The 12,500-nt window shown below is 44.2% G+C and overlaps 1 protein-coding gene across 1 annotated transcript in view; it reads right to left on the bottom strand.

Annotated features, from left to right (window-relative positions):
• The window catches only part of mfn1a (mitofusin 1a), a gene marked incomplete at its 5' end in the record, with an annotated part of 18,326 nt that overhangs the window by 4,060 nt on the left and 1,766 nt on the right, over positions 1 to 12,500 (bottom strand). The window contains 7 exon segments of the mRNA XM_084368353.1: positions 4 to 125; positions 218 to 285; positions 1,398 to 1,560; positions 3,637 to 3,744; positions 3,853 to 3,961; positions 10,351 to 10,475; positions 10,720 to 10,882. Coding sequence (XP_084224479.1) covers positions 4 to 125; positions 218 to 285; positions 1,398 to 1,560; positions 3,637 to 3,744; positions 3,853 to 3,961; positions 10,351 to 10,475; positions 10,720 to 10,882 — 858 coding nt within the window.

Genomic DNA, 12,500 nt, shown 5'->3' on the forward strand with positions numbered 1-12,500 from the left:
GACTTCCTGTCTGCGGAGGCGATGTTGATGGCGTCCATCACAGCTTTGATGGCCTCAGTGATCTGCCACGCCCTCACTGTGTGCTGCTCAAACTTGGTCTTCACTGCAGACTGAGAGATGAACTCCTGCAGGGTCAAAGGTCATCAGGCACATCTCAGACTCTTCTTCCAAAGTGAATCTGACAGAGAATGAAGTGGTTTTGTTTGTCTTTCTTTACCTCGAACGTCCTCTCAAACATCTGGAACTCTCTCAGTCTCTCATTGAAACCTTCAGCCAGAGCGCCACCTGCAGGAAGAAGCAGGTCGTTTAGCTTCAGATCAGACAGAACAAACAGGTCCAGAGTCAGCGGACTGAACCCAGTCACACTGTCTGCTCAGATAAACTCTATATCTGAACATCACCAGACTCCCTTAACAAATGTGGTGATTTTAAGAGTTGCTGAGTTAAAACAAACTTTGTAACGCAGTGAAACTCTGTCTCTGACAGACTCTGAATCATTGTCTCCTTCTTGTAAATTCAGCATTAAATGAAAACAGTAAGTTGTTTGTTTCCTTGTAGAAAGTGTCAGTTTGTGGCAGCATGGCTGTACCAGCCTGTCTGCTTCTGTGTCTAAAGTGCTAAAGTCTTACCTGCCAACATTTAGCAGCTGTTTGAACACACTGTTTACACTGATTTCACCATTTACACTCAATTTATGAGAGAAGAAACATTTTATTGATCTAAACATGTCACATTTTACAAACACACTAACCAGTAACCAGTATAGGCGACTTCTTTGTCCCCAGACTCCCTTAACAAATGTGTCAGTTTAGTGAGTTGTTGAGTTGGAGACACTTTATAAACTGTGTGAAACTCTGTCTCTGACTGATTCTGACTGATTTGTTCCTTCTTGTAAATTCAGCAAATGTTCTACATGAACTTCTTTCTGTCTTTGAGTAGAAACATGGAGTCTGTTTGTTTGTAATTTGAATATCCAACATGTTGACAAGACATTTTTGCCTCATCAGCTGTTTGACTTCTGGCATCGCAGGATTTATTTTTGTTCTTTGTTTTTCATGCCCTCCTCTGTGTTTTGGGGTTTTCACTTTTTGGATCCAGTGACATCATTCTTAAGATTTTTATGATGAAAAGAACTTTGACAATAAAGAAAAAGATGGATCTTGTATCTGAATCTGTTTAAGTATAAAGGGCTCAGCTTTTATCCATCATGCACATATTTTATTTAAAATCTTAAAGAGTCAGGATCCAAATAAAAAGAAAACAACAGATGAATGGATAATAATGAATAAATGAACAATAATCTCTGCAGGATTATTCATCAGGTTCATTACAGATGTGTCAAACATCAGGGACTCTCTGTGTGATGGAAGGAGGCTCCTCCTCCTGCTGACCCTCACCTGGCTCACCTGTCTCAGGCATGCCCTGCGCTCGCTGCATCCTGGAGCTCAGAACCTCTTTGGCCGAGACGAAGAAGATCCTCCCCGGAGCCTCGTCCAGACCCACCACCTTCAGCTCCTCGGCCAGGAAACTCACACAGCGGTCCAGGTGCTGCTTCCTCACCTGGACAGCAGGGGGAGGACACACAGCTTACACCCCAGTCCTTCCAGTCCAGATCACGTTCATCCCCAGAGCTGGATCACAGCCGGATCAGAGCTGGATCACAGCCGGATCAGAGCTGGATCACAGCCGGATCAGAGCTGGATCCCAGTTGGATCAGAGCTGGATCAGAGCTGGATCAGAACCGGATCACAGTTGGCTCAGAGCCAGATCACAGTTGGATCAGAGCTGGATCAGAGCTGGATCAGAGCTGGATAAGAGCTGGATAAGAGCTCTACAGCAACTTTAAATGGTTCAGAGTTTGACGCCTACAACCTGTCCGCAATATAATGAAGATAATAATGTTTGAATGTTACTGTTTACATCTGAACTTATTAATATTAATATTATATATAATTGTGTATAAGCTGATTATTTAATGACGCAGGTTTTATATGACAAAATGTTGCATTGTTGAAATTGTTGGATATTAATTTAATGTCAACAGATTTTAGACTTAAAATTATGAATTAATTATGTTTTCAGCCTCACCTGTGTAGACATGAAAATGTGTTGATTACTTAAAGAGTGAATATCTGAGGAAACATCGACCGGGAGGAGAACGCCTGATCTCAGTTACCTTCTGTTTATATTTGATTTGTTCTCTGATTAAACATTTATATCTTCTCTCATCGTCCTGACTGCTCGTCTTTGAGTAGAAACATGCAGTTTAAATAAAGTTGATTTTAACTAGGGCCGGGACTCGATTAAAAAAATTAATCTAATTAATTAGAGGCTTTGTAATTAATTAATCAAAATTAATTAATTAATTAAATTTTTAATCGCATATAAATATTTGACCTGAGAACAGTGAAAAGCAATTGTTTTCATATGGGTTTCAGTATACCATTGAATAATGACTGAATACAGAAGCTTAAGCAACAAAACATTGTTTTGTTTTTTTCAAGGTGGTACTTAATCAAGACCAACAGACTAGGGATGCAAATTATCGACTAATTCATTAATCGTTAGTTGATGGACCTTATGGATCGATTAACGATTACCTGATAAGATGCGATTTTCCTGAGAACCTAAATTTAAGGGGAAAATTTCAGCTGAACACTCCTTATACAGGACTCTACACTAGTTTGTTAGTTTATTTTTAGAGCACAGCACAATGAAACATGTTTCAGTAACACGTTATTTGGTAAATGGTCTTTCCTGCCACTACACTATGATGATTGCTGTATTTAACTACTTAAATCACAGTAGCATAAACTGACTTGTTGAACTCAGCCTGATGTAAACATTAATAAAACACAGGCAGCTCTATGTTTTCCCTGTGTGATGTTCAGGGACAGGTCAGGACAGTCTGAAGACAGAGAGCTCTGAGGTTGAAGTCTTATGCACCGTGAGACAGTGACAGGTCTGTAGGCTACCTACGTCTTGACCACATGTCAGCTGTTCAGCTGCAGCAGAGGAAACTCCGCCGTTCTCAGCTCCGCTGCGACGAGCGCTTTTTAAACAGTAGCGACCGGCTGAACTACGGGAGGATCCTGTAAACCGCCGCGGATCCGGTGTGTTTATCAAAGCTTGGTCGCAGTGCTGAGGCACCGGGTCGGTTTGAGCTGCGTTCAGGCGACATTAAAACTTTATAGATCCGTAGGCAGTGATCAGTGTCGGCGGCTTTTTAACTCGTTAACTAATTGTGCTCCAGTATAATCGGTACGCCTGAAACTCATCCAGTGAGAAACGTTCCACGGTGCAAAAGTAAGTGCGATTAAAATGCGTACATTTTTTTAATGCGTTAATTTTTGTGTAATTAATTAATCTTAATTAACGCGTTAAAGTCCCGGCCCTAATTTTAACAAAACATCTGCACATGTCAACACATGTCAACCAATCACAGAGCAGGATTCTGTGTTTCCACGGTGAGCAAGTCGACGTGACAGTTAAATAAACTGAAAGGACCGTTGACATGTCTGTCCTGACACTTCCTGCAGCTGCTTCACAATAAAGGCTGCTGAAGGAAAGCTGAGGTCAGTCTGGTTCATACTGAGGTGAGACTGAGGTAACACACACACACACACACACTCTGACCTCCTCGATGTAGTCCGGTTCGCTCACTGAAGCGTCCCATCTGTTGTGGAGGATGAAGATGTTCGGTTTAGAGATTCTCTCGCTGACTTTGTGGAAGAAAAGTTTCTCCTGCAGACAGAAAGAGAAAAATATTAACAACACACACACACACACACACACACACACACACACACACACACATTATCTATAATCTCTATCATCAATATGTTCCCTCACCGTGTTCATCAGCGTCGACTCTGCGTTTCCCACTAGAACGAAGACGTCGGCGTCCAAACAGAACTTATCGATCCAGCTGTCCAACTCCAGAGTGACATCAGTGCCAGGGCTGATCAGAGGTCACGGGTAAGAGGTCACGGGTCGGAAGAAGAAATAATTATTAACCATTGATTGAGCAGGGTTTGTCTCTGTGCTCCTGGATGGATTCTGATTGGCTAAAATATGTCCAATCACAAACAAACCAACAACATAAAGAAAACAATGCTGCATCTCTCTGAGAACACTGCCTCAGACAAGGGAAAGTGCAACCGAGCGGTCATCCGGGTCCCGACATCACTTTGGACCTTGTGTTTGTGTTGTGAGACGGGCTGTCACAACTCTGTAGTCGCCATTTTCATTTCCATTCAGCTGATCTGACAGAAGTGTTTGTGAACGAGCTGACGCCTCCTGAAGCTTTTAAAGGAGCACTAATTCAATATTTACAATATTAATGAGGTCTTAAGACAAACTGTCTCCAACAGTGAATCAACCAGCTGTTCTCAGAGGACAATAAGGTCCCACAACACTGTTTGAAGCTAGAAAGCTGGCAGGGTCCGCCACATATAAACAAAGTAAAACAGTGTAAATTGTGTTGTACTTTAAGGTCAGTTTGTTTATTCAGTCACTGAAGATCTTTGTCTTCTCATTAAAAATCTACAGACTGCTCCTTTAATCTACAGACTGCTCCTTTAAACTACAGACTGATGACTAATGGACAGAGGTGTCAAGTAACGAAGTACAAATACTTTGTTACCTTACTTAAGTAGAATTTTTGGGTATTTATACTTTACTGGAGTAATTATTTTTCAGCCGACTTTTTACTTCTACTCCTTACATTTTAAAAATAGCCTCGCTACTTGTGAAATTTCGCTGCGCCTCTGATGCGCCTCCGGAGGTAGTATCAGAGGTAGTATCAGAGGTAGAGTCAGAGGTAGAGTCAGAGGTAGAGTCAGAAGTAGTATCAGAGGTAGTATCAGAGGTAGTATCAGAGGTAGAGTCAGAGGTAGTATCAGAGGTAGAGTCAGAGGTAGAGTCAGAAGTAGTATCAGAGGTAGTATCAGAGGTAGTATCAGAGGTAGTATCAGAGGTAGAGTCAGAGGTAGTATCAGAGGTAGAGTCAGAGGTAGAGTCAGAAGTAGTATCAGAGGTAGTATCAGAGGTAGTATCAGAGGTAGAGTCAGAGGTAGAGTCAGAGGTAGTATCAGAGGTAGAGTCAGAGGTAGAGTCAGAGGTAGTATCAGAGGTAGAGTCAGAGGTAGTATCAGAGGTAGAGTCAGAGGTAGAGTCAGAGGTAGTATCAGAGGTAGAGTCAGAGGTAGAGTCAGAGGTAGAGTCAGAGGTAGTGTCAGAGGTAGTATCAGAGGTAGAGTCAGAGGTAGTATCAGAGGTAGTATCAGAGGTAGAGTCAGAGGTAGTATCAGAGGTAGTATCAGAGGTAGAGTCAGAGGTAGTATCAGAGGTAGTGTCAGAGGTAGAGTCAGAGGTAGAGTCAGAGGTAGAGTCAGAGGTAGTATCAGAGGTAGTATCAGAGGTAGTGTCAGAGGTAGTATCAGAGATAGTATCAGAGGTAGAGTCAGAGGTAGTATCAGAGGTAGAGTCAGAGGTAGAGTCAGAGGTAGTGTCAGAGGTAGTGTCAGAGGTAGTATCAGAGGTAGTATCAGAGGTAGTATCAGAGGTAGAGTCAGAGGTAGTGTCAGAGGTAGTATCAGAGGTAGTATCAGAGGTAGAGTCAGAGGTAGAGTCAGAGGTAGTATCAGGTAGTATCAGAGGTAGAGTCAGAGGTAGAGTCAGAGGTAGAGTCAGAGGTAGTATCAGAGGTAGTATCAGAGGTAGTATCAGAGGTAGTATCAGAGGTAGTATCAGAGGTAGAGTCAGAGGTAGAGTCAGAGGTAGAGTCAGAAGTAGTATCAGAGGTAGTATCAGAGGTAGAGTCAGAGGTAGTATCAGAGGTAGAGTCAGAGGTAGTATCAGAGGTAGAGTCAGAGGTAGTATCAGAGGTAGTATCAGAGGTAGAGTCAGAGGTAGTATCAGGTAGTATCAGAGGTAGTATCAGAGGTAGTATCAGAAGTAGTATCAGAGGTAGTATCAGAGGTAGAGTCAGAGGTAGAGTCAGAGGTAGTATCAGAGGTAGAGTCAGAGGTAGTATCAGAGGTAGAGTCAGAGGTAGAGTCAGAGGTAGTATCAGAGGTAGAGTCAGAGGTAGAGTCAGAGGTAGTATCAGAGGTAGTATCAGAGATAGTATCAGAGGTAGAGTCAGAGGTAGTATCAGAGGTAGTATCAGAGGTAGAGTCAGAGGTAGTATCAGAGGTAGAGTCAGAGGTAGTATCAGAGGTAGTATCAGAGGTAGAGTCAGAGGTAGTATCAGAGGTAGTATCAGAGGTAGAGTCAGAGGTAGTATCAGAGGTAGTGTCAGAGGTAGAGTCAGAGGTAGAGTCAGAGGTAGAGTCAGAGGTAGTATCAGAGGTAGTATCAGAGGTAGTGTCAGAGGTAGTATCAGAGGTAGTATCAGAGGTAGTATCAGAGGTAGAGTCAGAGGTAGTATCAGAGGTAGAGTCAGAGGTAGAGTCAGAGGTAGTATCAGAGGTAGTATCAGAGGTAGAGTCAGAGGTAGTATCAGAGGTAGTATCAGAGGTAGAGTCAGAGGTAGTATCAGAGGTAGTATCAGAGGTAGTATCAGAGGTAGAGTCAGAGGTAGTATCAAAGGTAGAGTCAGAGGTAGTATCAGAGGTAGTATCAGAGGTAGAGTCAGAGGTAGTATCAGAGGTAGAGTCAGAGGTAGTATCAGAGGTAGTATCAGAGGTAGAGTCAGAGGTAGTATCAGAGGTAGTATCAGAGGTAGAGTCAGAGGTAGTATCAGAGGTAGTATCAGAGGTAGAGTCAGAGGTAGAGTCAGAGGTAGAGTCAGAGGTAGTATCAGAGGTAGAGTCAGAGGTAGTATCAGAGGTAGTGTCAGAGGTAGTATCAGAGGTAGTATCAGAGGTAGTATCAGAGGTAGAGTCAGAGGTAGTATCAGAGGTAGAGTCAGAGGTAGTATCAGAGGTAGTATCAGAGGTAGAGTCAGAGGTAGAGTCAGAGGTAGAGTCAGAGGTAGTATCAGAGGTAGTATCAGAGGTAGTATCAGAGGTAGTGTCAGAGGTAGTATCAGAGGTAGTATCAGAGGTAGTATCAGAGGTAGAGTCAGAGGTAGAGTCAGAGGTAGTATCAGAGGTAGAGTCAGAGGTAGTATCAGAGGTAGAGTCAGAGGTAGTATCAGAGGTAGAGTCAGAGGTAGTATCAGAGGTAGAGTCAGAGGCAGAGTCAGAGGTAGTATCAGAGGTAGTGTCAGAGGTAGTATCAGAGGTAGAGTCAGAGGTAGTATCAGAGGTAGTATCAGAGGTAGAGTCAGAGGTAGTATCAGAGGTAGTATCAGAGGTAGTATCAGAGGTAGAGTCAGAGGTAGTATCAGAGGTAGTATCAGAGGTAGTATCAGAGGTAGTGTCAGAGGTAGTATCAGAGGTAGTATCAGAGGTAGAGTCAGAGGTAGAGTCAGAGGTAGTATCAGAGGTAGAGTCAGAGGTAGTATCAGAGGTAGAGTCAGAGGTAGTATCAGAGGTAGAGTCAGAGGTAGAGTCAGAGGCAGAGTCAGAGGTAGTATCAGAGGTAGAGTCAGAGGCAGAGTCAGAGGTAGTATCAGAGGTAGTGTCAGAGGTAGTATCAGAGGTGCAGTATTGGCGAACCGAACCAGTGTGAGCGGATAAGCCGGCAGCGCGGAACGAGGGCGTGTCGATCTGATGGTGTTCACTGTCTGATAACTGTACAGATCCTTCACTCAACAAAATATAGATAAATGTCCCACAAAGCAACGTTACAGGACCAAACAACAGTAATGTAGTAACTGGTCGTGTCTCTGGCAACTTACATGAGAAAAAAAATACCGCAATTGTTCGTGGAGAAGTGTCTGTCCAACCGACTCTTCGTAACATTTCTGCCCGAAAAACAGCGTCTGTCCCCGGCAAAACACTTTAACTCACCAAGTGTTTGTCGCGGTGAAGACTTCAGTGAACTTTCCCCCATAAACAGCCTCCCTCCCCGCGAGTGACAGAGTCAGACAGCGTCCCGTTTACTGATGGTGATTATGTAATTAAGAGAAAAACGTAACTCTGTCACTTTCCAGGATGTTTGGTGGGTCAGGATCTCATCACAGCACATTATAACTGCATCATATGATTATAAACAGTAGCGGGTACATGTTTAGATTAACAGGAGGACACCGGGGGAAACACAGACGTCATCATCATGACGTGTACCGTCACGCCTCCTTTGGAGCCGCAGCGCTGGCTCTCTGTGTGAATTACACTCTTTTACACTCTTTTTTGGATGTACTTAAAAAAAAAACTGTCTTCTAATGTAACATTAACTTGATATTGGTATTAAAAATGTTTTAATACATAATCCATGTCTTATTATAAATTAGGATGTTATGGTATCAATCTGAAAGGTAAAACCATCGAATTTTACTCAATGGCCTTTGTGCCCCTAAAATGACGACACCCTATTGGTTTGTACGCGATCCATCGCCCCTGCACATGACACAAATCACGTCACACTCCAGCAAGGACATAGCAGACTTTATGTATGTAGCCTAGTACGAAGATGTCTGTGGCAGAGACTTAAAGTGAAACTCTCGCCAAAAAGCAACGGAGGCTTTATTTATGATTGGGTATGAGTCAAACCTTCACGTACAAGCACACTCATGACCAAAGAGGCACTTTTAAGATTTACCGTAGTTTCGTTTTGGGGCAAGCTCATTTTGAACGGGAGTACATAGGGCATACCACGACGGCATCAAAATGTCTATTTTTAGACCACTAAGAAGGCTCCACACATCATGAAACTTTACTGGTAGCATCACCAGGGTCTCTACTCATGACACGAGCAGTAAGAACATTGTTTGTGTACACAAAGTGTGTGAAAAAGACGGTTTTGAACTACTTACGCTTAGCTACTGGGACTCCGGCGCGCCGCCGCCATTCCAGGCAAAAAGTGTCGATCTCCGAGTGCGGCCATCATGACGGAGAGTAACGGTGGGACGCTCCTCGGGCTTATTTCCAGATGAATTCGCGGATAATTCGTTGTTCTGTCGTTAGTCAAAAGCAACACTGACGTCCATGTTGACAAGGGAGCCACATATAACAAACAGTACGGCATCAACAGCCGGTGATGTCACGTAACCGGAGATCGACACTTTTTGCCTGGAATGGCGGCGGCGCGCCGGAGTCCCAGTAGCTAAGCGTAAGTAGTTCAAACCCGTCTTTTTCACACACTTTGTGTACACAAACAATGTTCTTACTGCTCGTGTCATGAGTAGAGACCCTGGTGATGCTACCAGTAAAGTTTCATGATGTGTGGAGCCTTCTTAGTGGTCTAAAAATAGACATTTTGATGCCGTCGTGGTATGCCCTATGTACTCCCGTTCAAAATGAGCTTGCCCCAAAACGAAACTACGGTAAATCTTAAAAGTGCCTCTTTGGTCATGAGTGTGCTTGTACGTGAAGGTTTGACTCATACCCAATCATAAATAAAGCCTCGGTTGCTTTTTGGCGAGAGTTTCACTTTAAGAGAGCTCGAGCAAAATGTCACAGATGCAGACCTGCCAACCTTGAAGAAAGTACAAACACCACTTTACAACAGAAAGTAAAGCTAAATGCCACAGGCTAGTTATAGATGTATGGACTAATGGCTTTTTATTTGTTTTTATTTTAGCTCTTACGTTGTTGTTGGTCATAAAGAATTGCTTTGAGGAATAAAATACTTCAGACCACCACCAGTAAAAGCTTCATTAATTTTAACTGGCGCTACACTACTATTTGCAACACACACACAGTACCTTTGACGAGTGGTTAACAACACCGTCGGGTAAACTCAACGTCTTAATTTGACCTTTTCAGTGCTGTTTGCATTGGCTGAGATCTGTAGGGATGCAGGCGATTAGCAGTGACAGCAAGCGGGCGAAGAGGGATCAGTTATCCGGCCACCCTGGCTCGCTCGAGGCACTGAATTGAATTGAACGTGCGCAGCATTTGGCTCGGAGGGGCAGGTGGGCGAGGGTGTTAAAATGTAGCGCTCTGATTGGCCAAAAGCTTTTCACTCCACTTACACGCTGATTGTTGTGGCTCAGCGGCAGAATCAACTTCATAGATTGAACTTGCATAGAAACTGAAACAGGCGAACTGCGAGATGCAACAAAATGCGCACGTGGAGAGCAGCAATTCATACAAGCGTACTTCAGGGTCAAAATGCGTGCCGAGTACGAAAAATGCGTACATGTTGGCAGGTCTGCAGATGTTACTGCTCAGTAGTACACATATATGGTTCTTTACTGTGTTTACATGGTACTAAAATGCGTTCATTTACAATGGGCATATATGAGGGTTAGGGTTAATGGAGGGAGGTCATGAGGGTCAGTGGATGATCTGGTACCTGTCCATCAGAACCAGGTCGTCTCTCAGCAGAACACAGCGACTCTTAGGCCAGAACACTTTCACCAGACTGCCAGAGTCCAGAGTCGGATCCATGTGGAGGGCATGAGCCAGCTGGTTCACCGTCTGTGGAGGAGGAGAAGGAGGAGCGGGAGGAGGAGGAAGAGCAGGAGCAGGAGGAGGAGCAGGAGCAGGAGGAGGAAGAGGAGGAGCAGGAGGAGACGTTATCAGCTGACTTGATCACACATTAATCGTCTCTCCGACAGAGACAGTCGGACATTTTGTGAAATCAGATCAGTTTCCTGTTGATGTTCCAAAATGTCCGCCTCTCTGTAGCGCCTCCGTGTGTCTGTCTGTTCATTGGTCGTACCGTGATGCTCCTCCTCTCATTGGACGCCTCGGCGGTGAGGTAAGCCTCGTCTCCGTCGGTTCCCTCCACTCTCAGGAAACAGTTGGTGGTGTGTCCGATGCCGCTGGGTAACACTCGGTCTCTGAGCATGGCGTTGATCACCGTGCTCTTCCCGTTACTGGTCCTGAGTCAACACAGACACCCTCACATTACCATATGATCTCACACAGAACACAGAACACAGAGCAGGAGAGCTTTAAGTGTCAGAGGTGTTGATGAAGATCATGTGACAGGACTGAAAGCTGCAGAGCTGCTGATGCTTTAAACATGTTGATGTGTCGTCTTTACGTTCAGCTCCTCAGTGTTTGATCAACATGTTGACAGGTTCAGCAGATCAGGCTGAAGTAGAGTTTAGATTCTCTGCCCAAGCCCGAGCCCGGACTTGACCCGAACCGATCGATATTTCCCGCCACTATCCTTGGGCTGGGTCGGGCCGGGCCGGGCCCTTGATAAAGCATTTGTGTTTTTGTTTTTTTGAATCATTACTTTATTCATTTGCGATCCATCCCGCCCTGAATAAACAAACAGCGCAGTGTACATGCTTCGTCCTTGTTGCATTATTCATTAAGATAACTGTAAACAGACTTCTGTAGTTCAAACACCTGGGAGTTGTAGTTCAGAGCGTCAGTTATAACAGCCCACTGTAACGTGGGCTGGTGAAGGCGACGGTCCACTTTAGTGCGGGTAGCTCCGGTTACTCAAGAGACGGCAGGCAGCATGTGGGGGTTTATTCATAATACTGACCACCATGCCAGGTCTCTGCGGCACTAATGTTACAGGCACACATGGAAAAGATCCAGGCCGAGGTTCCTCACCAACACTTTACTGAATAAAGACTAAATAAAATGTGGAGTCTTCGCTCTGTCGGCAGCATCCTGTCTCACGGGGAGCTGAAGTACACCTGCTCTTCTTCATCGTACAGGTTACATCACCCACTAAACAAAAGGAGGCGCCACCTAGTGGCGCTACATTGAATAACTGACTGTTACACCACGTATTAAAAATTGTCGGGTTTAAATCGGACTCAGGCTCATAATTACAGTTAATGTGTCGGGCCGGGCCGGGCTGGGCTCGGACACAATGTGCACAGGCTCGGGTCGTGTCGGGCTTGATCTAAGCTCTAGTCTAGGCTGAAGACAGCCAACCATCACACACAGAGGACAACGTCACGTCCATATCTAATAACAAACTAAACTATTGATTTACATTTATTAATGGAAGCATCGACTATAATCTACAGGGGCGGAGCAGCTCTCCCTTCAGCATCCTGTCGTTTCCCTTCTGCCTGTGGAGAACCAACAATGATGCCAAACTATAAAAACTCAGCTTCAGTTGTCACCGACGAGGAAAACAAGTGACTTCAGAAGAGTTTAACTTCAACAGGATCCAGTTCATCATGATCAGAGAGGCTGCTGTCGGCCATCTTAAATGTTTCTGTGCAGTAAAGTTCATCACGTCGCTGTAAAGATGATGTAAAGATGAAACTCGTATCTTCCGAAATAAATATTTTTCGCTGCAGCTCTGAAGGAGCATGAGGATCACTGCAGGTCATGTGATTAATATTTTACTCATTAAAGATGTGTTACATCAACTGTTCGATCTATTGATCAGCTGTGACTGTGATCAATAGAACAATGTGAAACCATCAGCAGGCTCATGTATCATGTGACTCGTGGAAACATCTTCACAGTGTAACATGTGGAACAAAGTTTAATATTATTTAAAACAAAGAATAATCTTCA

This window comes from Pagrus pagrus, assembly GCF_965226575.1.
Source record: "Pagrus pagrus genome assembly, chromosome: 12".
Classification (NCBI taxonomy): domain Eukaryota; kingdom Metazoa; phylum Chordata; class Actinopteri; order Spariformes; family Sparidae; genus Pagrus; species Pagrus pagrus.